The sequence below is a fragment of the Muntiacus reevesi genome, chromosome 2 (genome assembly GCF_963930625.1).
Source record: "Muntiacus reevesi chromosome 2, mMunRee1.1, whole genome shotgun sequence".
Taxonomy (NCBI): Eukaryota; Metazoa; Chordata; class Mammalia; order Artiodactyla; family Cervidae; genus Muntiacus; species Muntiacus reevesi.
In genome coordinates, this window is record NC_089250.1 from 57735374 (window position 1) to 57758094 (window position 22721).

General features: G+C 49.8%; 1 protein-coding gene across 3 annotated transcripts; it reads right to left on the minus strand.

The window, feature by feature from the left end:
• Nucleotides 1–1652: 1652 nt before the first annotated feature.
• TFAP2C (transcription factor AP-2 gamma) lies at nt 1653–17317 on the minus strand. Of its 3 annotated transcripts, none has more exons than XM_065921745.1 (7): nt 17036–17317; nt 14939–15424; nt 14743–14794; nt 13344–13560; nt 12627–12745; nt 10304–10448; nt 7648–9187 (listed from the first exon to the last, which is right to left on the minus strand). In XM_065921745.1, exons 1-7 carry the CDS (start codon nt 17081–17083, stop codon nt 8902–8904), a joined length of 1353 nt encoding a protein of 450 aa, XP_065777817.1. In that variant the 5' UTR covers nt 17084–17317; the 3' UTR covers nt 7648–8901. The 3 variants fall into 3 exon arrangements, with proteins under 3 accessions (XP_065777816.1, XP_065777817.1, XP_065777815.1); XM_065921743.1 differs by lacking the exon at nt 17036–17317 and adding an exon at nt 15647–15888; XM_065921744.1 differs by lacking the exons at nt 7648–9187; nt 10304–10448; nt 17036–17317 and adding exons at nt 1653–3083; nt 15647–15888.
• Nucleotides 17318–22721: the final 5404 nt, after the last annotated feature.

Genomic DNA, 22721 nt, shown 5'->3' on the forward strand with positions numbered 1-22721 from the left:
AATGAGATTCGTCTCCAGCCGGGGATATGGGGTTGGGAGGGAAACACCCTCATCTCTGTGTACCGTTGCATTTCCTCCTGGGGACCCCACTTTACACTAATAATAATAATAATAATAATATAAAAAGTTACCCATTGCCCTGATGTGATCTTGCCAGGAATTTCTATCTTCTATGTCTGGCCCCTTCCTTAAAGGCTCAGAATCCGAGGCACAGAGAGTCCCTCCCAGGAAACTTCCCTTGACCAGCAAACCTAAAGGACAGGCTGCTGCTTCCCAAGACAGACGCTGGAGTTGGAGCGCCAGTCTGGGCTGCCCATCCATCAAGGAAGGGACCTTGCCCAGGCAACTCACCACTTGGAGCCTCAGTTTCTCCATCTGTAAAATGGGGCTGTAATGCCTACATCCTATGGTTGTTGAGAAGAGTAAACTAGTTTAATATGAAAAAGGTCTAAAACAGCAGTTGGCACATTCTACATGCTGGATAAGGTAGTATCTTATCCAGACAGGATAGCACGGGGTCAGAAGCAGAGCCCCTGGAGGCAGCCAGGCCTGTTCTGGAAGCTACGAGAGCTTCAGCATCTCGCTCACCTTTGTCTGAGCCTCTGGCACTCATCTGCAAGATAGGCTAAAATAGGATTATTAGGTGGGTTTCCCAGGTGGTGCTAGTGGTACAGAACCTGCCTGCCAATGCAGGAGACATTAAAGAGTTCAATCACTGGGTCGGGAAGATCCCCTGAAGGAGGAAATGGCAACCTACTGCAGTATTCTTGCCTGGAGAATCCCATGGAAAGAGGACCCTGGTGGGTTACAGTCCATAGGGTAGCAAAGAGTTGGATATGACTGAACAACTTAGCAAGTATGCATGCAGGGTTATTAGGAAATTAAATAACATGGTGCATATGTGTTTTCTGTGGGTTGTATTACAGTAAGCGTCAAATTTTTAACTGGTTTTTCTGCGTTTTTTTAATTTCTTTTTCTTTCTTTTTCCTTCTGACCACGCACACAGCTTTCGGGATCTTAGTTTCCTGACCAGGGATTGAACCCACACCTTGGCAGTAAAAGTGTGGAGTCCTAACCACTCAGCCGCCAGGGATTTCCCTAGATTTTATTTGTGTGTGTGTGTGTGTTTCACTAAACCTAAAGTTTTTATTTTCTTTGTAGATTTGATACCAGGTTTTGCTGGTTTTGACCACATTCAAAATGTGGTTATGCTGGGTCCACCGAGACATATGGTGGTGATGGTTTAGTCACCAAGTCATGTCCGACTCTTGTGACCCCATGGACCAGGCTGCTCTGTCCATGGGATTCTCCAGGCAAGAACACTGGAGTAAGTTGCCATTTCCTTCTCCAGGGGACCTTCCCAAACCAGGAATCAAACCTGGGTCTCCTGCATTGCAGGCAGATTCTTCACAGACTGAGCTATGAGGGAAGCCCTGTTTTGACTACATTCAAGTTAAAACATTTAAACTGGACAATATGACAGAGAGTGGAAGATCACCTGCCAGCCACCCTCGACCCCCAGCCCTGCTGTCAGCCTCCCAGATCCTTGCCCAGGACAACCACTTCCTGGGTGCTCATCTGTACTCCCAAAGATATTCTAAGTGTTTACAAGAGTGTGACATGTATTACTTTTGTCAACAATAAAAAGGAAATTGTTTGTGACACTTTAATTCATTCTGTCATCAGCTAGAAGTAGTTAGCAACAATGGATAGCGAAAACAATAATTAAAAGGGAACAGTTGAAAAAATTCTGTCTTTCTAAAGATCTTCTTAAACGGTTGGTGCGTGCCACCAGTGAATGCTTCCTGCTTTGTGGTTAAACGAATATGCATGGATATTCGCGATGCATCAAAATCTCTACTGGAAGAAAATCAGAATTCCCGGCCAAAGAGAAAAAGAAACAGAGGGAATACAGGGGGAGGGGGGGGAGCATCTTCCTACCCTTCCTCGCCTGTTCTCCAGGAAATTGCTTCCAGTGAGAAACTGCACTGATTCCAAAGTTAGGAAACAGGTAAAAACTCTTTTTTAAAAAAATTTTCAAAAACAAAGATAAAAAATAGTTGCACAGGGGTGCAGGTCTCTCTTGAGATCTTAGCACCGGCTTTCTTTACTTACTCATCTAAATATGTATTTTTCACATAATATTTATTCATTTATATAATTCTGTATTACATTCTGTCATCAGTTAGAAGTAGCTAGCAACAATGGATAGAGAAAACAACAATTAAAAGGGATCAGTTGAGAAAATTCTATCTTTCTAAAGATCTTCTTAAAAAGTTGGTGCTTGCCACCACTGAATTTTTCCTGTTTTGTGGTTAAACGACTATGCTTGGCTATTAGTGATGCATCAAATTCTGTATTCATTCATTATTTATTAATTCATTTATTCATTATTGTACTTATGAAAGTAAAGCCTATTTGTTTTTTAAAACTTTTAGACTCACATCAGGTAGAAACTGAGACGGTAATCCACCTTGAGGAAGCAAATCCTGTGGTCCCTTTGATAACGCTTCCAGGTTTTATTTACAGCACCATTTCTCTACCTCTGGATGGCTGACACTCCGGGGGATCCTTTGTGGGGGGAGCTGTCCTATTCGCTGTAGGGTGTTTAGCCATCGACCCACTAGGATGCCAACAGCAATTTTCCCTCCCCCTACTCTTGACAACCAAAAATATCTCCAGACATTGTCAAATCTGGGGAAAAATCACACCCTGTCTTCAAATCCTCAGGCCCAAACATGATTCCCTCCTGGTTCCTCAAAAAGGAATGGCTGGGCTAAGTTGTAATGAAACGGAGCCCCACTCTGGGCCATCACCACCCCCACCTCCAAGAGGAGATGGAGGAGAGGTGGGGGAGGGGAACGGGAGGAATGGGACGAAAATAATGACACAGTGACCAGCTCTGCTCTCATCAGAGGCTAAACATCCAAAGTCAGGGTGTCCGCAGGACCACGCTCCCTCTGAAATCCGTGGGGAGGAGCCTTTCCACCTCTTCCAGCTTCGGGAGGTGGCCAGCCACCCTCCACCTCTGCCTCCGACTTCACGTGGCCATCTCTGTTCATATGTCTGTGCCTCTCCTCTCTCTGTAAGGATACAAGTCATGATGATTAAGGCCCACTGAACTCCAGCACAACCTCATCTTATTTACCCACAACACGCCTATTTCTGAATAAGGTCGAAACCAAGGTACAGGGGTTATGACTTGGACATACCCCACTTCTAGGGAGTACAATTCAACTCCTAACATCCGTGAAGTCCCAAAGGCCTTCTAATCTCAGCAAGGGCCAGATGCCAAGACACCTTCTTCAACCCACCACTTCTCAGACTCTTGCTTTTGGGACCATTACTTAAGACCAAGATCTTCCCTTGGAAAATGTTGGAAAGCCACAAGGAACACTCAGCGCATCATGATAAAAGAGAACAAGGGAATCCCCTCATGGTCCAGAGGTTGGGACTCTGAGTTCTCACTGCCAAGGGCCCTGAAAGCCCAGGTCCAATCCCCTGTCAGGCAACTAAAATCTCACAAGCCTGAGACGTGACCTTGTAAACATTCTTACCAAAGGTCTTCCTTGAACACGTTCCTGGAACTAGGCCTTTCAACTCTTCTCAGTTATCACACTTTTATCCCATTCATCTCGCACATCAAAATGTTATCCAAAAGAGGCAAGAAAACTAGTGTTTATGACGTAATTGAGCATTCGATGAAACTATGGACTCCAGTGTAGTTCTTAAAAGTCATGAGGTCAGGTTTGTTTCTGCAGATTATGTTCCATGTTACTAGAAGATAGAGATTTGATACGCCTTGCATCCATGGACCATGAACATAATGCCAGCCTGGGTTGGCAAAGCCAGGAAGGGGTCAGGTTTTGGTGACTCCAAGTGTCACCAAGCCTCCCAGCCTGGTGGCCTATGGATTTCAGAGAAGTACACGAAAACTGTCAACTGGAAGAGAAATCCAATGTACCTGAGATCTGAGAAAGTAAATCAACAATGATCAGATCATCAGAGAGCAGAAGCCACCTCTGAGAATAGCGCATGGGTGTACTATGGCATCAAAATTTTGAAAGTAAATCTCTTATCTCCAGTTAAGGAGACAAGCCTCACCATCCACTCAGCACAGGCAACTGGAGAGGCATTGGCTGAGGGTCATGGCCACCCCAGGGATCACAGAAAACTCCCTCACCTGGAAACCATGCTTAAAAGTACCTCAGACTGTTCCCCTTGTAGCCCAGGACAGCTGTTTCCTGGGTTCTCCACCTGCTATTGTTATTCAGTCGCTAAGTAGTGTCTGACAGTTTGTGATCCCATGGACTGCAGCACACCAGACTTCCCTGTCTTTTACCATCTTGCGGAGTTTGCTCAAACTCATGTTCATTGAGTTGGTGATGCCATCCAACCATCTCATCCTGCCACCCCCTTCTCCTCTTGCCCTCAATTTTTCCCAGCATCAGGGTCTTTTCCACCTGCGGTAAAGGAAGGCAAATTAAACTGCCACTTCACCACCCCAACACACCCCTGGGAAAAGGAAAAGACTAGAGATGCTCCCTGACTTACAAGGATTTGACTTATAATTTTTCAACTTAAGGATGGAACAAAAGTGACTGCCATTCAGTAGAAACCATACTTCAAAATTATAATGTTGCCCTTTTCCTGGGCTAGTGAGACCCTCTCATGATGCTGGGCAGCAGCAAGGGTCAGTGACCGATACACTCACAACCATTCTAGTTTCCACCTTCAGTAGAGTAGTCAACAAATCATATGAGGACTTCCCCTGCAGTCCAGTTGTTAAGACTCCACTTTCCAATGTAGGGAGTGAGGGTTCAATCCCAGGTTGGGGAATTAAGATCCCACATGCTTCCAGGGAAGTCCAGGGGTTAAGAATCTGCCTGCCAACTCAGGGGACATGGGTTCAATCTCTGGTCCAGGAAGATCCCACATGCCAGGAGGCAACTAAGCCTGTGTGCCATAACCACTGAAGCCCGGGCACCTAGAGCTGCAACAGGAGAGGTCACCACAATAAGCCCCGCTCAGAAAACTAGAGAGCAGCCCCCACTCACTGCAACTAGAGAAAGTCTGTGCACAGCAACAAAGACTTAGCACAGCCAAAAATAAAGAATTCAGCAAATTAAAAAAAGATCCCCCATGCCAAGGGGTGTGGCCAAGAATTTTTAAAAAAAGAAAAACAACTATGATATATTCAACCCCTTACTATAAAATGTTAGATGATTTTGCCTAACTGTAGGCTAACTGTGTTCTGAGAAGGTTTAGGGTAAGCGAGGCTAAGTAAGGACAATTGATAAGTCAAGTGAATTAAATAATTTTTTAAACAATTGAGGTGTAGGAAACTCCCTGGCAGTTCAGTGGTTAAGACTTGGCACTTTCACTTTCAGGGCCCAGGTTCAGTCCCCGGTCAGGGAAATAAGATCTTTCAAGCTGCACAGCACAGCCAAAAAAAAAAAAAAAAAGCTGATGTACAATAATACACTTTGAACTTGAAGCAATTTTAACTTCTGATGAGTTTATTGAGATGTAGGCCCATCCTCTATCAAGGATGATCGACCCGTAGGTCTTCAGGCATCACAGCAACCCATACAGGAATTCCTAACAGCTGGTAACCAACACTTACCCCAGGAAAAAGGCAGTGGGTTCCCCACCACCATTCCCACCACTGCTGAGCCTTAGGAGTTTCTGCCTCTCACCCATCTGTGACCTTATCTTGTTTTGTTTTTTAATATCCAAATACAGGATCTCAGATCTCACCCTGACACTAGACCCCCAAAACGGAAAGAATGATTGTTGTTATGAAATCATTTAAATGAGAAACAGACTAAGCGTCCTTTTCCTAAGTCACAACTTAAATTGTATGCACATGGCGAGAAGACAGCCATGAAGGGCTATTGACAACACCCCATCTGACCTTCCAGAGAGCCTCTAAGTGTCTGTGAGACAGGCAGGCATCTATCTCCAAAGTGCCCAGATGGGCAGCTATCCAGTCTATAGATGCAGAGACCTGCTGAGTCTCTCTCCTAAATGAACTCTGGATCATGCGTGTCTTTGGACCGCAATGGGTTTTCTTTCAGTGCAACCATGAGGGGAAAAAGGAGCATCTTCATTCTTCTCCTGGAGTACAAAAAGACTTCAGTAGCATCATGTGTCTTCATAAAAAGCACATCAACCTGTCAAGGAGCCAGGAAGGCAACAACAGCACAGGGTGAAGGGAAAATGGAGAAAGAAACATAATTCTTACCAACACAGGGCTTAAAAACAAGAGTCTGTATGTCTGACGGCCTGAGGTTAGGCCATGGGAGTCGGACGTGCCCAGAGGGCAGGAGAGAAATCAAGGCAGCCAAGGTTTCAGTAGGGACCTCGTAAGGGTGCTCAGTTGCTCCCCATGGCATCAGCTCAGAGTGTTGGGAAGTAAAACCTGTTACCACACATTGGACCCAGGAAGCCAGTGGCTGTCCTGCTGGTGTTCGGAGGGAGCAAAGAAAAAGAACTGAGCACTGAGCCAGGCACAAGCCCTGCTTTATGACTCATTGAATCCTGGGTTGACTTTGGGGTGATTCCAGAACATTGTCTGCACTGCAATTCAGCACAGCTCCTCAAAGCCAGAGTCTAGTCCAAAAGCAAGCAGAGATGCTGATAAGCAAATAGTCCTTTTTCCTTCAATCCTTTGCTCCCTTCATCTCAACACCCAAGGTCTCACATCTCGATTGAGAAATAACTGCCAATGTGAGACCTCTTTTCACTGCTCTAAAGCAAAGCAATTATAATCCTGAGATAGCAACCAGATAAATCCAACTTAATGGGAATATTCAATGGCCAGGGACAAGCTGCCAAGAGCAAAGTATTAGGTTGGCAGAGTTTAAGTTACTTAATAACATCCAATGCCAATATTAAATCAGGAATTGCTAAGCATTTGGTAGAGTTATGAATCAAGGATTATGAGTCTGGAGTTGAAGCAATTGCCTTATCCGACGTGGAAAACCCTTTTGCTCCCACACTCCCTTTGAAGCCCAGCCACTCAGGCCAAACTATAAACATATCACTTCCTGAAGGATGTGCCAGGCCACTTCAACTTGAAACCTAAGGACTGTCGGTGAACATCCAAGATCCTAGCAAACATCCCACAAGCACACAAGCCCTGCCAGTCTCTTCTGCTCCCCAAGGACAGAAATCCAACCTCTGATCTGCACAGCAGACAAAAAGATTAGAATGGCTATGTGCATGATCATGTTTTCAAAGATGGAGAAATTCCATAGAGAAAACATTCAGGGCACCTACCACACACCTCCACTGCCTGCATCTGACTGGATGCCTAGTCCTCCCAAGGAGGATCTGCCCAAGTCTTTACCCACAATCATCTCATGTCCACTCTCAAAATTTTGATGCAACTTAACCATATGAACCGTGTTTCTCAATAAGTGGCCTTACACAAGACAGGATTCCCAAACTGCAGATTCCTCTTATTTGTTGATCAACCATCCCTGACACATCTCCCAGCAGCCATTATGTCAGGGGAGATGGTACAAAGCTGAGAGCTGCTGAGTACAAGGCATGGGGTAATCTTACAAGGGATTCCCCTGGCACACAGCTTTGCTGCTCGGCTACAGTCAAACCAGAAATGATCTCAGGTTCCAACCAGACTTTCACAGCTTCTATCGAGAATACTTTTTATTATACAGGTTTCATATACACAACAATTATTTAGGGAACATTTACAGGCAAGGAGTTCAATTCTAAAACTCCATTTTCACCCACACGCACTGTACCTCGCACTGTACCTCTTCAGGGGGTCAGCCCAACAGGAACAAGACAAAGTTATTGCTTTGTGGACAGACAGCTTCAATTAAATAAGAGTTTTCCAGAGTTAAGAACAGAGCTGAAGATCCTCTTAACTCTTAATACCCTGTGTACATACGAATAAAACCTAAAGATGTGTCTTAGATTACCCCATCACCTTTAAAAGTTAATATTAAAATCGAATCCCATTTCTCAAAAAGTCATAAGAAGTGCACCCATATTTACAGACCCCATTAAATTATGCATAAATAAAATCTGTACACTCAACGCAGTTTCTCAAAATACAGAGCCTCCTCTGGGACTAGGGGATGACAGACAGCAAAAAAAAAAAAAGAAAAAAAAAATGCTCCATGCCTACCCTTTTCAAGTTTCACTAAGATGTGAAATAAATATGCAAAATAAAGCTTCCATACCTTAAAGGAATATGTCATTTCAAAGAGTCTCCTCCTTGAAGAGTTAACTTTCAAAGTTTTTTTTTTTTAAAAAGAAAAAACATAAAGTCATCAGCAGGCTTTGTTTCTACAAGTTTCATAAAACCCGAAGGGCCCCTTTGAACAAGGGGTTTTAAAGTGTTACAAATGCCACCTATTAACCAGTTGCTAGGTGGACAGAATCCTTGCCTCCTATCAGTATGCAGGACAAGGCTAAAGAAACTACATAAATACTTTTACCTCAACACTAAAAGTTACTGTTGATCTGAATCCCATCAATTTGACCTTTCAACGGCTGAGTGAATGTGAGTTTTTGTTAGCCCGGGGATTTATTTAAAAGGTTCGAAAACTTGTAGCACCACTTCCAGAGTAAGGAAGAATGAAGGAAGGGGGTTCCAAAAAAATAAAATATAAGCTTAATGAGTAAAGAACCAGCACTTCCAACATCTCGTCCAGAGTTAAGGAGACACTTCAGCACTCCCTAAACGCTAAGGAATCCAGGAGGGCACGTGAAGAGCTGGAAATCGACGGAGGCCCTTTCTCATGGGAAGGTGGGTAACAACGCTGCCCCCCAGGTAAGTGGGGTGCCCAGTCTGTCCAGGTCGAGATGATCTGGGAGTCCTTTTCCTTCCAAACTCTTCGGCCCTTGGTTCACCACCCCCTCGTCTTACTTCCTGTGCTTCTCCAACTTCTCCAGGGTTTTGCTAGAATCGGCTGGACTCTGGTCTCCCGGATTCATGTAGGATTTGTCTATGACTATCAGGGCCTCTTTTATGTAGTTCTGCACGGCAGACACTGCAGCACAGATGGCCTGGCTGCCAAACCCATGGGTAATCAGGCTGAAATGAGACAAGCAGTTCTGAATGTTGGTCTCCAGGACTGGGGTGGGTCGGTTGTTCCCGTTGGGAGTTCGGTCTTGATTGAGAAGATCTGTAAATTCCTTACACACTTGCCTGTGAAAACAGTCAATGCACATCGCTGAGCTTGAGCTCAACCTTGGCCTGTGACAGGTAAAGAGCACAAAGACTAAACTATGTGGGGGTGACACCTAGAGACAAAGAGAAACAGGGGCTGACCAACCCAATAGGTTTTAAACTGACACCAATAGCCTAAGCTGCTGCACTTAGCACCTATTCTGTTCCAGGCCATGAACTAAACTCCTTTAAGCACTATCTTATTTAATCTTCCCTGCAATTAGAAAAGATAAAAGGATTAACACCAGAATCCAGTGGCCAAGGTCACCAGGACTGGTAAAGAGGCGGAATCAGAATTCCAGCCTAGGAGAGTGATTTTTTTTTTTTTTTCTCTGATGCAGTCTGGTTACTATAAAACAATTCTGTCAAGAACTGGGAATTTATTTCCCCGCAAGTCACTCTGTGATACAGGCTGGTTCATCGGCTCTCTCTTCTGCCCTATTTCCCACTCGACTGGTTCTGCTTCATTTACCATGATTTTAAAATCAATTTACTGTCGGTTTCAATGAGAAACCCCTCAGCTGCATTAAGTTGTTTTTGAGACATTTAACATGCCTACGACTCCTATACATTCAACTGGGTTGTTATGTTTTAAAACACAAAAGAGACTTCCTGGGGGGTCCAGTGGTTAGGACTCCCACTTCCACTGCAAGGGACACGGGTTCCATCCCTGGTTGGGGAACTAAAATCCCACATGCCACGTGGTATAGCTAAAATAATTAAAATCGAAAAACATCTTGTTATCAGGAAGCAGAAGGCACATCATCGCTACTGGATGTGACAAAATAAATTGTTTCTAACACATTTTTGTAAGACATGCAAATAAGATAAAAGAGTAAGCTTAACTATTTTGAGCTAAATAACTAAGCAGCTGAAAAACATTCATTGTGAGCCATACTCTCACTGTTCTTAATCTTCTAAATCCTACCCAAAAGTTACCCTATTTGACTCTACTTTTACACTCCGACATTCCTTTTGCTCATCACCCTAACTTATTTAAAGAGCATTTCTTTCTTGAGCACCAGGGGCTGTGCTGGCCTCTGGGCTTCAAGGTCAGAGCATCAGGGCATCAAATTCTCAAGTTTGGATACTTACTGTGCGGCCAACAGCATGTTCTTCCTAGTTGCTATCTCATTCCGCCCACCGAGATGAGGTCTGGTTAAATACTCAGCCACAGATTTACTAGGAAATTCTGCTTCACAGACATAGGCAAAGTCCCGAGCCAAATGAACTGCCTCACCTAGAATAATCGGCAATGGTAACAGACTTTAAGGTGGCTGTAGTCACCACGGCAAACTAGCCCTTCTCCCCTTTTCCAGCACCATCAGTCTATTCAACCCTGAATATTCACCGGAACAACTGATGCTGAAGCGCCAATACTTTGGCCACCTGATGCAAAGAGCCAACTCACTGGAAAAGACCCTGATGCTGAGAAAGATTGAGGGCATGAGAAGGGGGCAACAGAGGATGAGATGTTTGAATGGTGTCAATTCAATGGTGTCAATTGAGTCGGGTGACCGACTCAATGGTCATGAGTTTGGGCAAACTCCAGGAGACAGTGTGAAGGACACAGAAGTCTGGTGTGCTGCAGCCCATGGGGTTGCCAAGGAGTTGGACACAACTTAGAGACTGAACAATAATCAGTCTAGTGGTCATTCTGCATTCTAAAATGAAATCATACATGGGGCCAACAATCCAGCTGGTAAGGAGAACTTCCTGGGTACTTTCAGTGGGTACTCTTCCCTAGGAATAGAGGGTGAAATCATACAACGTCAGGGAGGAAAAACTGAAATTTTTAACTGTTCTTGACCAGTTTAACCCAGTCCTCTGCCCAACCTGAGCAGATCATGAAGATACTCTGTCTCCATGTTTTCACACCATGTTTTCTGTGTCCTTGTGCAGAAGCCAGAAAATTTAAGGGAGGTGAGCATGTTTGTCAAAGAAGTAAACTGGGATAAAATCTTTGTTTTTAAACAAAGTCTCTAGAGCTAAGTCTCTAGAATATTTCTTTAAGAGGGGGACTTCACTGGCAGTCCAGTGGTCAAGCCTCCATGCTTCCAATGCAATGGGGGCAAAAGTTTGATCCCTGGTCAGGGAACTAAGATACGACATGCCTCACGGTGTGGCCAAAAAAAAAAAAAAAAAGAGGGAGGAGTGTATCCTACCAGAAATGTCAAGAGCTTTACCTACCAACTTGGCCTGCCTACCCCCTGTCTAAGTTACTGGGGGCGGACAGTGAGAAAACCAAGCAGTGTGGTAGGGTGGTGGTGATCATCTCCCACCTGAGGAACCCACCAAAGTGTCTGATTCCAAGATGTGGAGCTGTTAGAGCTTTATAAAAACCCAGATGGTGGCACCCGCGCTATCCCCACTGCCCTCCCTGACTCACTAAATCAGAATCTGAGATCCATTGTTCTGGTGCACACTTTCTCATTCAAGCACCCCAGCTTGGCTGGTGGGGAAACCTTGGGGAGCCACATTTATGCTCCACACATGCAGAGCCCACCATTCTCCATGCAGGACAGCTGGTCCCCAAGAGCATCTAACAGGCAGCTCCTCTCTCCTGGCCCTGACCTCCAAAGACAACTCATAAAAAGGTAGAGCCGGGCCCTGGCAAGTCTCTTTTAGCACCGCGGTGGCACCGCATAAACCAGGGAAAGAAAATGTTCAAAAGATCGCCTGGCCGCCAGGAGACCACCCCTCATTGGCTGCCCGGGCCCCCAGAGCCCCGCTGATTGGACGAGGCGCTGGCGATAAGCCTCTCCAGGCTCAATTCATTCTCCTGCACGCAGTAACAACCAGCTTGTTTTGTTTTTAAAAATAATTATTTCACTTTTCCCTCGCCCCCTTTGTAAAGGCCGTATTGCATTCTTGGCTACTTTCCAGGTTAGTGGGTGTAAGCCCATTCAAGAAACTGAAATATCACATCCTAACTATCTTAGCATTGGAGAGGGGTACCCATCTGTGGGCCCCATCAGGGTTTTTCCCCCATTACTTTTTTTGATGGGGAAATTAACAAAGGAGTTGTGAATTGGACCAGTCTCACTGTATACAAGGGCTTTTCTCTTCATTGACCATAATCCTGATAGTCCACAGCTACAAAAACTAGAAACGGTATTTTTACCCAAAGGAACCAGCTTAAAAAAAAAAAAGAAAACAACGAAAAAACATGTACCAAATCATTTCATCTTTCATAAACTGGTTCACCTGATAGGAAATTTAACAGTGATTTTCTGGGGTTAACATTTGATTAAATGACTCTGAGTCACTGCAATGAACACATGGCAAATCACTCCTTGCATCCCTCTCTACTTGTGACTAAGAGTTGTTTTTAAGCTTTTCTTTAGAGAAATATTAAAAGACACAACACAACACCAACTACAAATACCACAAAAAAAAAAAAAAAAACTCCACTGACCTTCCACAAGAGACGTCAGTAGGGTGACATGAGCCGCTTTCCGTCTCCCGGCTGGAAGATTCAACCCAATCTTATCCAACTTCTCCCGCAAGGACCGGCCACCATTTTTAGACTTGGCTCTAAGCAAAGAAAAAAAAATTCTATTCTCAAGAAACCACTTTAAAATGCTGAAATACCTAAACTGCTGCTATCAAAACAGAAATCTGTCAGAGACCTTCGACATTATATCGTTCCTAATCAAGTGATGCAGGGAGTCCTTATCTCCATAAAATTAAAAAATCTTTCTTAGCATCGCCAGCATTTTTGTTTTTTAATAACAGAACACTGCAAGTTGTACTGTGAGCAGATAAATTTTCACTTAGAAACTGCAGCAGCACCCCCCCCACCACACACACACACACACACAAAACTACTCCCCTGGGGAGAATCAGACCCATGGAGCTCCTCTACCCTAAATACAGATGCTACCACTTCATACATGGAATCAAATTCCAACCAAATGAGAATTTATTAGCATTGTTTTAGCACTTTTTTCTACACTTGGCACTTTCTAAAAGAGATGAAATGTACTAAGCCGTCCCCCTCCCCCCAGCCGATTAGAATTCAGTGTTAGGTATAAAAGTTACATAAATGTTAAAAATATCTCCCTGGTGCTTTTTTATTTTTCATCCCCCACCACCGACCCAACCACCATGCCCACAACGTGTCCCCATGTACCTTCTGAGAACACCTCCCAGTAATGAGGCATTTAAGCATTCAGGCGGGGACAGCCGCCTCTGGACTTCAGCAACTGTCACTTTGTATTTAGATGTAGAGCTGAGGAGGGACAGTCTTCCAGGGACTGAGCAGAAGACCTCGCTGGGATTCATCACAGCCCCCACCAGCTCCTTCTGACAAGGGAGACTCAGGGGGTTCTTGGTCATGGAAATAGGACCTGTAAATGAAGATCAGAAGTGGCAGTCCCAAGCAAGAGACCTTTTCAAATCACTCACCAAAAGTGAAGGAGCCCTTCAACAGTAACATTGCATGTTGGGCTATAAACTGCAAACAGATTTTTTTTTTAAGCTGTATTCAAGATAATCAAATCTGAAATTCACAAGTTAACACCTTGGGAAATTAATTAGTCAAAATCTGGGTTTGCATTTTCTAGCCACTATTATAATCTGTTTAATTAGTACATTTGTTTTCAAAAGACTACTTCTTAACTAAATGGTGATTCCCCCCCCCCACCACCACTCAAGGAATATCCAAAATTGCAGGACATATTCCAATCGTTTGCTAAAATCTTTTAATGCAACTGATTTTTAAAGCAAATTTTTAAATACAAATAAATCTGTTCTAAGTTTACTGGGAAATTCAATTTATTTTATACGGGTTTTGTTTTTTTAATTTTTCCCAGTTGATTTCAAACAGTTTAACCTCAAGTAACAGGTCATTAACTACCCTTGATTTAGGATGACTGTCTTTTCCAGCAAAACCAAACTGGTAATCCTGGCTAGATGTAACTTAATTTCATGAGCCACTCACTCACCAAGTAATCCCATTTTCCAAACCTCTTCCCACCTCATCCCAGCCTAAAACCAAGAGATCACCCAGCCCCATGCATTTTAAGGCTGTATGTTTTGTAGGCCAAACTGCTTCCCACCATCTTCTTACAGATCAGAATGAAGGCCCTTTACCTCGTGTTTGAAATCAGGAATAAAATCACAGCAACCCATCCAGGAACTAAAATTGTCACAGGACCAATCACTCCACTGATTTTCCAAATTAAATCACAGGCTTAACTCACTCTGGAGTTCTTTCTGGAGCATTGTATAAACACTCTCAAATCCAAGAAGTGACACTCCCCAAGGGAAAAAAAATTAGCAAGTGACAAAACCAGAGATTGAGAGGGAGCACCTGAGAGCATCTTTTTCCATTTAGATCTTAAATGCCCTCTCTTCTCACTCCTAAAACCTACCTGCCTGTCACTCCCTCCACCAAGTCAGATGTCCCAAGTCAGATCCCAAAGGCTCCACCTTGCCAATAAGTTAATAACTTCACAGCGCAGTTAAAAACCAGAACAGGGTAGGGTGTGTGGGCCAGAGGAAGACAAGGACTGTGGCTCATTGCATACCTTTGCGAATAACTGTCTGATCATGCAGAAGTAGGTGCTGGTCGTCCACATTCTGAGGGAGAAATGAGAAAGTTTCCTTAAGTTCGGGGAGAGCCTGGCGGGGGGCCGGGGGCCGGGGTAGGGGTCGGGGGGTAAGAGGAGAGACGCGGTGGGGCGCACAGATCCGGGCCGGAGCTGGCAGGGCCGAGGTGCTCACCTGCACCTCCTCCATCGGGTGTGCCATGTCGTGGAGCCCCAGGTTCTCGGCCAGGCCAGCGGCGTCCAGGGCGTGCGAGTGGGGCAGTAGCAGGTCCGAGCGTCGGTAGGCCTCCCTGCGTGCGCTCACGGCGCCGCCGTCCAGTCCGGAGAGATGGGGCAACAGGCCGGCCGGGCGCCCGTGGTGCGAGGGCAAGCCGGCCCCCTCCTGGCTCTGGCGGCCGGGCCAGGCCTGCTGCTGGCTGCCGGTGGGCGCGGGCTGGTGCAAGGGATTGATGGCAGCGGCGTACGCCTCTCCAAGGTGCGAGTAGGGGTCGGCCGACTGAGAGTAAGCCAGCTGCTGGTAGGGAGGCGGAAAGTAGGGGGGCGGCTGGTATTCGGCGACTCCGGTATGGGAGAGGGGCGGCGCGGGGCTGTAGAGATGCTGCCCGGCGGAGGAGAGGTGAGGCAGGCGCGGGTTCCCATTGCTGCTCGCGTCGTGGCGATCCTGGGGCAGAGAAACCGACACCCGGTTAGGACGAAACCCCGCTCCTGCGAACTGAGTGCAGCCGCCGCGCTGGGCCTCTTGCGCCCGGGGACCCACTGCTCCCGCCCAGCCCGACCCCGCGGGGCCCTGCCCTCGAGCCAAAAGGCCCCTGGGGGAGCAACGTGCCCCGGGGGAACTTCGTTGTCAACCGCGAGTCTGTAGAAGAAAAACTGGAGAAAAGACCTGGGGGAAGGTGCCCCCGGGGCCCGGCGGCGAAAGTCTGGGCGCTCTGTCGCCCGAGGCAATCGGGGGAGCCCAGTCCTCATCACCGGTCTTGAGGCGGGAGAAGCTGAGGCAGGGATCCTGGGAGAAGGTCTGCACGCTGCGCAGAACGCGATCGCCCACAAGTCCGCACATGCCAGCGTTGTCCGCCAAAAAGTGGGGAAGAGGCGCGCGCGGATAATGCGCGCCGCGCAGGAAATGCGCTTTTTCCCCGCCCCAGGCACCCTCCCTTCCACGCCCTCAGGACAAAGACCTCCGGGCGAGAGACCCTCCCTAGCCCGACCGGCCGCCCAGCGCCGCCCCAGGGATTCGGGGTGGAACCCGCTGGAGCCAGGCGTGCGCTCCCGGGCTACCGATGCGGGACCACGGCGGGACCTGCCCGACCAGCGTCAGTTTCCGCATCAATTCGGCACACAAGGAGGAGGAAGGACCCCGAAAATTGGGCAGCCTTGCCTGTGCACGTTCCCTGGCCCCAGGGCTGTCCGACTTAATTCTGAAAGGACGTGTCGCCATGTGTCCCCGGGTCACAGGGGTAGCGGGAGCGGGGGCTGGGGGACCCGGACAGACAGGACGCCGTCGCCCCCTAGCGGAGGTGTCCGGGCCTGCAAACTGGAGCAGCCCCTCGAGGTGCCCCGGACGCACGGCTCTCGCGCGTCCCCGCAGCCACCGCTCGCCTTTCTCCCGGGGCCCAGGCGCACGCCTCGCGCTGCCTGCGTCTTCTTCCTCTTCCCGCTCTCCGCCTCCCTCCCTCCCACTCTCCGAAACTCTAGCTCAACCTGTCCGACAGGATGGAGCACTCCCGAGCGCTTACGGCCCCATCTGGCCTCAGCGCGCCCCCCTCCCCAGCCCCCACTTCTCTCGAAAGCCGAACTTCGGCTGTTTTCTTGTCTCCCCGAGGGGGTAGCGGAGCAGGTGACAAGCCCGCCTCGGAGGAGACTCCGCAAAGGTGTCGCCGGCAGGTCGTCTCGTCTAACGCCTTTGGACGGAGGTTTCGTGCGTAAAAGCCACCTCTAACAGTTGTAGACCCGGCGCTCTTCCGAGAAAACGGGAAGAAGGGCTGTTTTGCTTCGCGTGAAACCGGTCGGTAAGCTTTGTGGGTAGGATCTGCCACTCTCTTTCCAGGCCCTTTCCCGAGGCTGGATATTTAGGGAAAGGCCCGATTCGGGAAGGGGACCCCGGAGAAACGCACTATAGGGGGCGTCCGGAGAAGTGGACTCTGTCCCATTGAAGGGCAAGCGGTGGGTGCCTGTTCGCTGCTCCTGCGCCCTCGCCCCCGACCTCGGTCCAGTGGCCCCCGCCTCCCGGACTGTACTCGGGTGGGGCCGGGCTTCGCCCCTGTGCCCAGCTCACCTCGCAGTCCTCTTCATACTTGACATTATCGGTTATTTTCCACAACATGGCGTCCGGCGTCCCCCAAAACAATCGCCAGTTAAATCCAGGTTCCCCCCACCCCCCGAGCGGTAAATCCAAAATTGGGGTCACGGTGGCCAGGCGTCTGCCGCCGCCCCCGCCGCGCGGGCCTAGCTGTCCGGGTCACTGGGCGCGCATCCGCGGCTCCGCGATTGTAGATGCTGCCGCCGTGGGTGTGAAGACCGCTGCAGGGGACCTGGAAAGCCGCGCCCGCACTGTGTGTCCCGGCTATAGCCGGGGGATCGGGGAGCCTTAATGAGAAGGAAATTATCATAACTCCTCCCCGGGGGCCGGCGCGAAGGCCCTGGCGCCGGGCGGGGCGGCCCCCAGCCAGTCCCAGCCTAGCTCCGCCCCGCACCCTGGCCGGGCGCCGCGCGGAGTCCCACGCTGCGGGGGGCTAGGACCAGAGTCCAGTGGAAGGTACCTCGCTGACGGCCGCAAGCCTGAGGCCAGGGTCCCCCATCACGCCTGCCATCAGTCACCCTCACCACGCACACACCTGAAACTGGCAGAGCTGGGAACAGGGATCCGAATCCAAGAGCCCCCCCACACACACCCCCTTTCATCTAGGCCGCCGTTCCCCATCTTCTGAAGGACACCGTCACGGGCAGTTAGAGACCCCGATTTAGGGGACGTCTCAAGACCTGAGGTCCCCTCATCTCCGTCCTAACCACCCACTCCAGGGAGACAAGGTTTACAGTGGGGTCGTGCTGCCGGAGACCCAAGCCCTCCGCGAGATGACCCCTCCCCCGCACGGCGTGGGAACAGTGCTCTTGGGTTCCTCCGAGGGGACGGGGTGGAAGGCCTTCTGGGGAGTCCGCCCCAAGCGCCACCGAGCGGGCGGGCTTCTACACCGGTCCCGAAGTCTAGGACAACTTTATGCCGCCATCGCCCGAAGCTCCGTCTCCACGGCTGGGCTGCGGCCGGGAGGGAGGTGGGGGCACCCGCGGGCCCTCGCCCCGCCTCGCCTTGCCCTGCCCTGCTCAGCGCCAGCTCGGCAGCTTCCTTGGACGGGCCGGGCGCTCGGAAGCCTCAGCTTAACAGGGAAACGAGGTGCGGGGCTGAATACAACCCTAGTGCCATAGGCAGGGGAGAGGCAAGAGGTGGGGGAAGAAGGAGGGGCCGTAGATGGACCCTCGCTGGAGAGGTGAGTTCCCCTCCGTTTCGCAGATGCAGGCAGAAAACGAAACTTCCTTCCGCATAAACGCTGCCTCTCACCCCATTATGTATTTGCCACCCAGACTTGAAGGCGAAAGCACTATAAAAGTTTTTTAAAGAAACGAAATCCATTGACCCAATAATTATAACTGACCTTTTTTTTTTTTTTTTTTTGCTACAAAGATAAAGTCTCTAATTCTTGAGGGGGAATTTTGTTGGAACATCCTGACTGGATTTGGGAGCTGAATTTAAACATTCACAGGGAATCAGAGAAGGGGGCTCTTTCCATCTGATTCTGAATCCAATACTGCAGTTATCAATACCAGTTACTTCAGGGCCCCAGTGGGCCTGGAGTGGACGCTGCTCCCAGTCCACGGAATGAATGCACCCACCTCTTCCCTACTCCTGCTTGGGTTGGTTTGTGCTTTAGCATTTCTTAAAACCCAAATGGGCCTAAAGTAACCAAAATAAAAATAGGCGTCTTCCAAGCGAAAAGTTCTCCCTGGCCTTAGTAGGCAGACTCAGGTGATTTGCTGACCAAGTGGGAGGACAAAACCTGGAGGTGAAACCACTGGGGGCTTTTCGGGTTTGCCTCCGGGCTTTGCACTAGAAGTACAGACAGAGGCAATGCACACAAGGACCCCTGACAGCTCGCTTTCAAATACCGGGGCCTGGGGGTTAAAGGGAAAAAAAACCTCAGAAGCAGCGCTCCTGGGATTCGAGAATGGGGGCGGAATCGGACCCGGCGCGACAGGCCTGCTGGCGCCCTGGGCGTGGAAGATTGGGGTCCCAGGCACTTTCGAGGGAGGCTGCGGTGCCTCCGGGCGCCCCAGATTCCCAGACCAGTGACGCACCTGGTCTCCTCCACCCCGGGCCTTCCATCCCCGGCTTTGGCTCCAAGACCCGGCCTGGGTTGCAGCTTGAACAACTTGTCTCATCCACGCCAGCAACTGCGCCGCCGGGCAGGTTGGGCGCCAGGACCAGGCACCAAAGTGCCAACCCCGACCCCAAGACCTGACAGCCCTTTCCGCGACAGCGCTCGCCGAAGGCAGCCGGAGGGACGGAAATTCCTCGCAGCCCTGGGGAGTCTACGACGGAGACAAAAGGAGCCAATAGGCCCTGAAGGGAGCCTCGGAGGCAGTGAGGTTTCCGAACAGCTCGGCAAAGACCATTCATTCATTCCCAAGCCAGCGCCCTGGGCCTGGACGCTGCCCCTCCCCCAAGGGACACGCGACTTCCGCGCGCGGGACGGGGAAGGCGACTCAAACGAACCGCAGTCTTCCCCGCCAGGCGGACCCTGTCCAAATACGCACAACCTTCGGCTTCAGGGACGGAGTCCAGGAAAGCGCGCGCCCTGGCCGGGATGTAGGAAACCCCAGCCCTCCCTGAAACTCAACTTTTCTGCTCTGAGCCTAGAGAAGTCAGCTGACGGCTCCCGCACTCAAGACAGGCCTCCCCGCAAGGCCCCCACCCGTCGCCGCGTGAAGACGCGTGACTGCGTGGCCGCGCCCTTGGGCAGCCACCGCCAGAGAATGATGCCCTCACCGGACCCTCCGCGATTTCGCAGCCGCCTAACTCGAAACAAAACTTGGGGATCGTGGGGAGCAGCCTCGCCGCACGCCTTATACCATCAGGATTTGGGGTTGGAGGGTGGTCAGCGGCTTCCCTCTGTCGCCACCTAGGGAGCCTGCACTCAACATACCTGCTTGAAGCCTGGACCCCAGCCCCCAGTCCGCTCGGTTGGCGCTGGAGACCGGAGGCGACGAGGCGTAGGCGAGGACAGTAGCGCTACGACAGTGCGCCACCTCTAAAGATGCGTCTGGAAACGAGGCTTCCAGCCCCAGGCGACGGGCCTCCGCCGCTCCCACCCCCAGCCCCAGCGCAAGCCCGGGAAGGCGACCGGGGGATCGAGCGGGATTGGAGCTAGCCCACGACTCCTCTTTTCGCCCCAGGGAAGGGGCGCCCGAGCCGCAGGTGGAGGCCCGAAGCGCCCCTTTGGGCCCTGAGCACCCAACAAGGTGCGTGTCCCGCGCCGCGGAACAGCGTGGGCTCCAACTGGGACCCCAGTGAGTGGCGGGACCCGGTGAAGCAGAGTCAAAAAGCCTGCAGCCACCCGGGAGGGCCCCCATTCATGCCCCATCCCACACTCTCTCTTCGCAGCAATGGCACCCATCGGAGGGACTCTTGGCGTCCAAGAGCATCCGAATTGTACAAGCCCACTCAGGCGCACGCTGGGGGCGCCACATGCATCAATTCACAGTCACTTCAAAATAGCAATCAAATAAAAATAGCAATTGTTTTAGTGATGCTCAAAGTGGCGGCTACACACAGCTTCTCGTCTTAGCCCAGGGTCCAACCCAACACTTTTCTGTTCCGTGCCAGGCCGGTCCTCGAAGGAGTTTCACAGCCCTTAGTTTCTCCTCGCAAAAACCCTCTCAAATCAACAAAAGCGTAGCGTCGAGCGGAGAGGGCCCGGAGGACGCCAGCTTACGAGCGGCTCGCCGAGCGCAGAAGTCTTGGGGAGAGTTCCTAACTCGACAACCATCGCCCCGTTTCTCGGCAGGCGAATTTTTAATCGTTTAACTACCACAAAACCACAAATTTGCCTGCTGTTCAAAGTCGCTTATCCTGCCCTGGGGGACCCCCGCCCTCAAAGGTGCCTGTCACCTCTCCACCCACTAACGTCCCCGGGCCCATCCAGGTGCAGCCTAACCGCTCGGGGGCGCAGGCAGGAGGGCTGAGGCGCGAACCCAGTGTCCCCGGAGGCTTTCTCGGCTCGGCGTCCTGAACACCAGGCACCTCCAGGCCAGCTAAGCCCGGCGGCCCTCGCCTATTTATCAGGTCGCCGCTAGGCGAGGAGGAGACCCACTGTGTCCAGGTGCCCGGCGGCGCGGATTCGGCTTCCTGAGCCTAGACTACGCAGAGCCCAGGGGCCACGGTGCACCCCCCACCGACGCCCATCCCACCCAGGGAACTCCCCACCACCCCCCACCCCGCCCCTGGCAGCCTGCCCGCCCGCACCCCTCTCCCTGCCGACCCCTGGATCTGCCCTCCACCCAGCACCCATCTTTTCACCTTTAGGTACTGGAGATTCATGTTGCCAGCTCTTCGACCCTCTGCGAGCTGAGGTTTTTTAAGAATGGGAGCTACGGCGGCAACAGGTCCCCAAGGGCCGCGTCGTGTGCCGTAAAATGCTCGGAGCGTTTATTTAATTAACGGAAGGGGGATGGGGGCACAATTCACAGCCAGAACGGGCTATCGCGATTGGAAGACACACCTGAAGGCCCTGGTTACTCCTCCCCCGCCCTCCTCCCCTTGGAAACTGTAAAATCGCCAATTGAAAAGGGTCTTCCCAGCGTTTTGAATGGTTTTTCACTTGTTTCTAACAAGCGGTACCTAGGACTTCCTCCATCACAAAATTATTTTACTGTGTAGTCTACATCTTGCAGGCAAGGGACATTTTAAATGTATTTTGTCCCCAAAGCCAGATCTATTAGCATTTCCGTGAATTCTCCGGGGTGGGGGGTGGGGGGTCAGTTCTGACATTGACAAGAGGCGCCTCGCAGGTTTCCGGGTCCAGGTAAAATTGAATCAGGGGCAAAGGGTGCCCTGGAGGAGAACGAGGTGGGCGGGTTTGGGGTCTTCCTTAAGCGCCATCGACGTTTGTTTACACCTTGGTTTTCACATGCTATTTGCCTTAAAGTAAGAGGCAAAGTACCTAGGTTATTTAAAAAAAGAGAAAACACACACACCCCAGATAGCCCAGTAAAATGCAGTCTTCTTAAGGAAGATTATAAGCACAAAAATAAATGTCATTTGTTGACTGTACCATCCGTTTAAACATCAGAGGATCCACCGTGACAACCCAGGTCAGCAGCAGGAGAAACTAGCTTAGTAGAGCAGTTGCCCTTCAGCATCTGAGTCCTTGATGGTTTTCACAGAAATCTTCCCAGGCAACCAAACAGCTTCTTCTCCAGAGAGGTGAGTTTGAAAACTTACCCAAGATTCCTCTACATGTGCTTTAGAAGTGAGAGAAAAAAAGTGACAGGAAAACTTCAGGTTTCAACCCCACCCACTGGCAATCTCTCCCAGACATTCTCTGTCTTCAACAATCTTCAGAGGCACTGTTATTGAAAGACACCAAGAAATTTTTATAATAGAATCATCCATGTAGAGAAATGCACATTTTTGCATTTCTCCAAACAAAAAGTCATGGAAGCACAGCCACAACTTAGTGTCAAGGGATTTAAACATTCACTCGGCCGCCAATTTGGGCAAAAAATGGGCAGAATGTAAGACTACAGGGAAAATAGCTTAGGCAAAGTTGTAAGTAGGATTTTGATCATCAGTACTGTTCTGTTCTAACATCAACATATGCTGTGCTTTTTGGTCACTTTTAATTCCCACTGGGAATAGTGAAAAAGTCATAGGCCACATTTGGGGGTATAGTTACACCCAGGAAATAGGA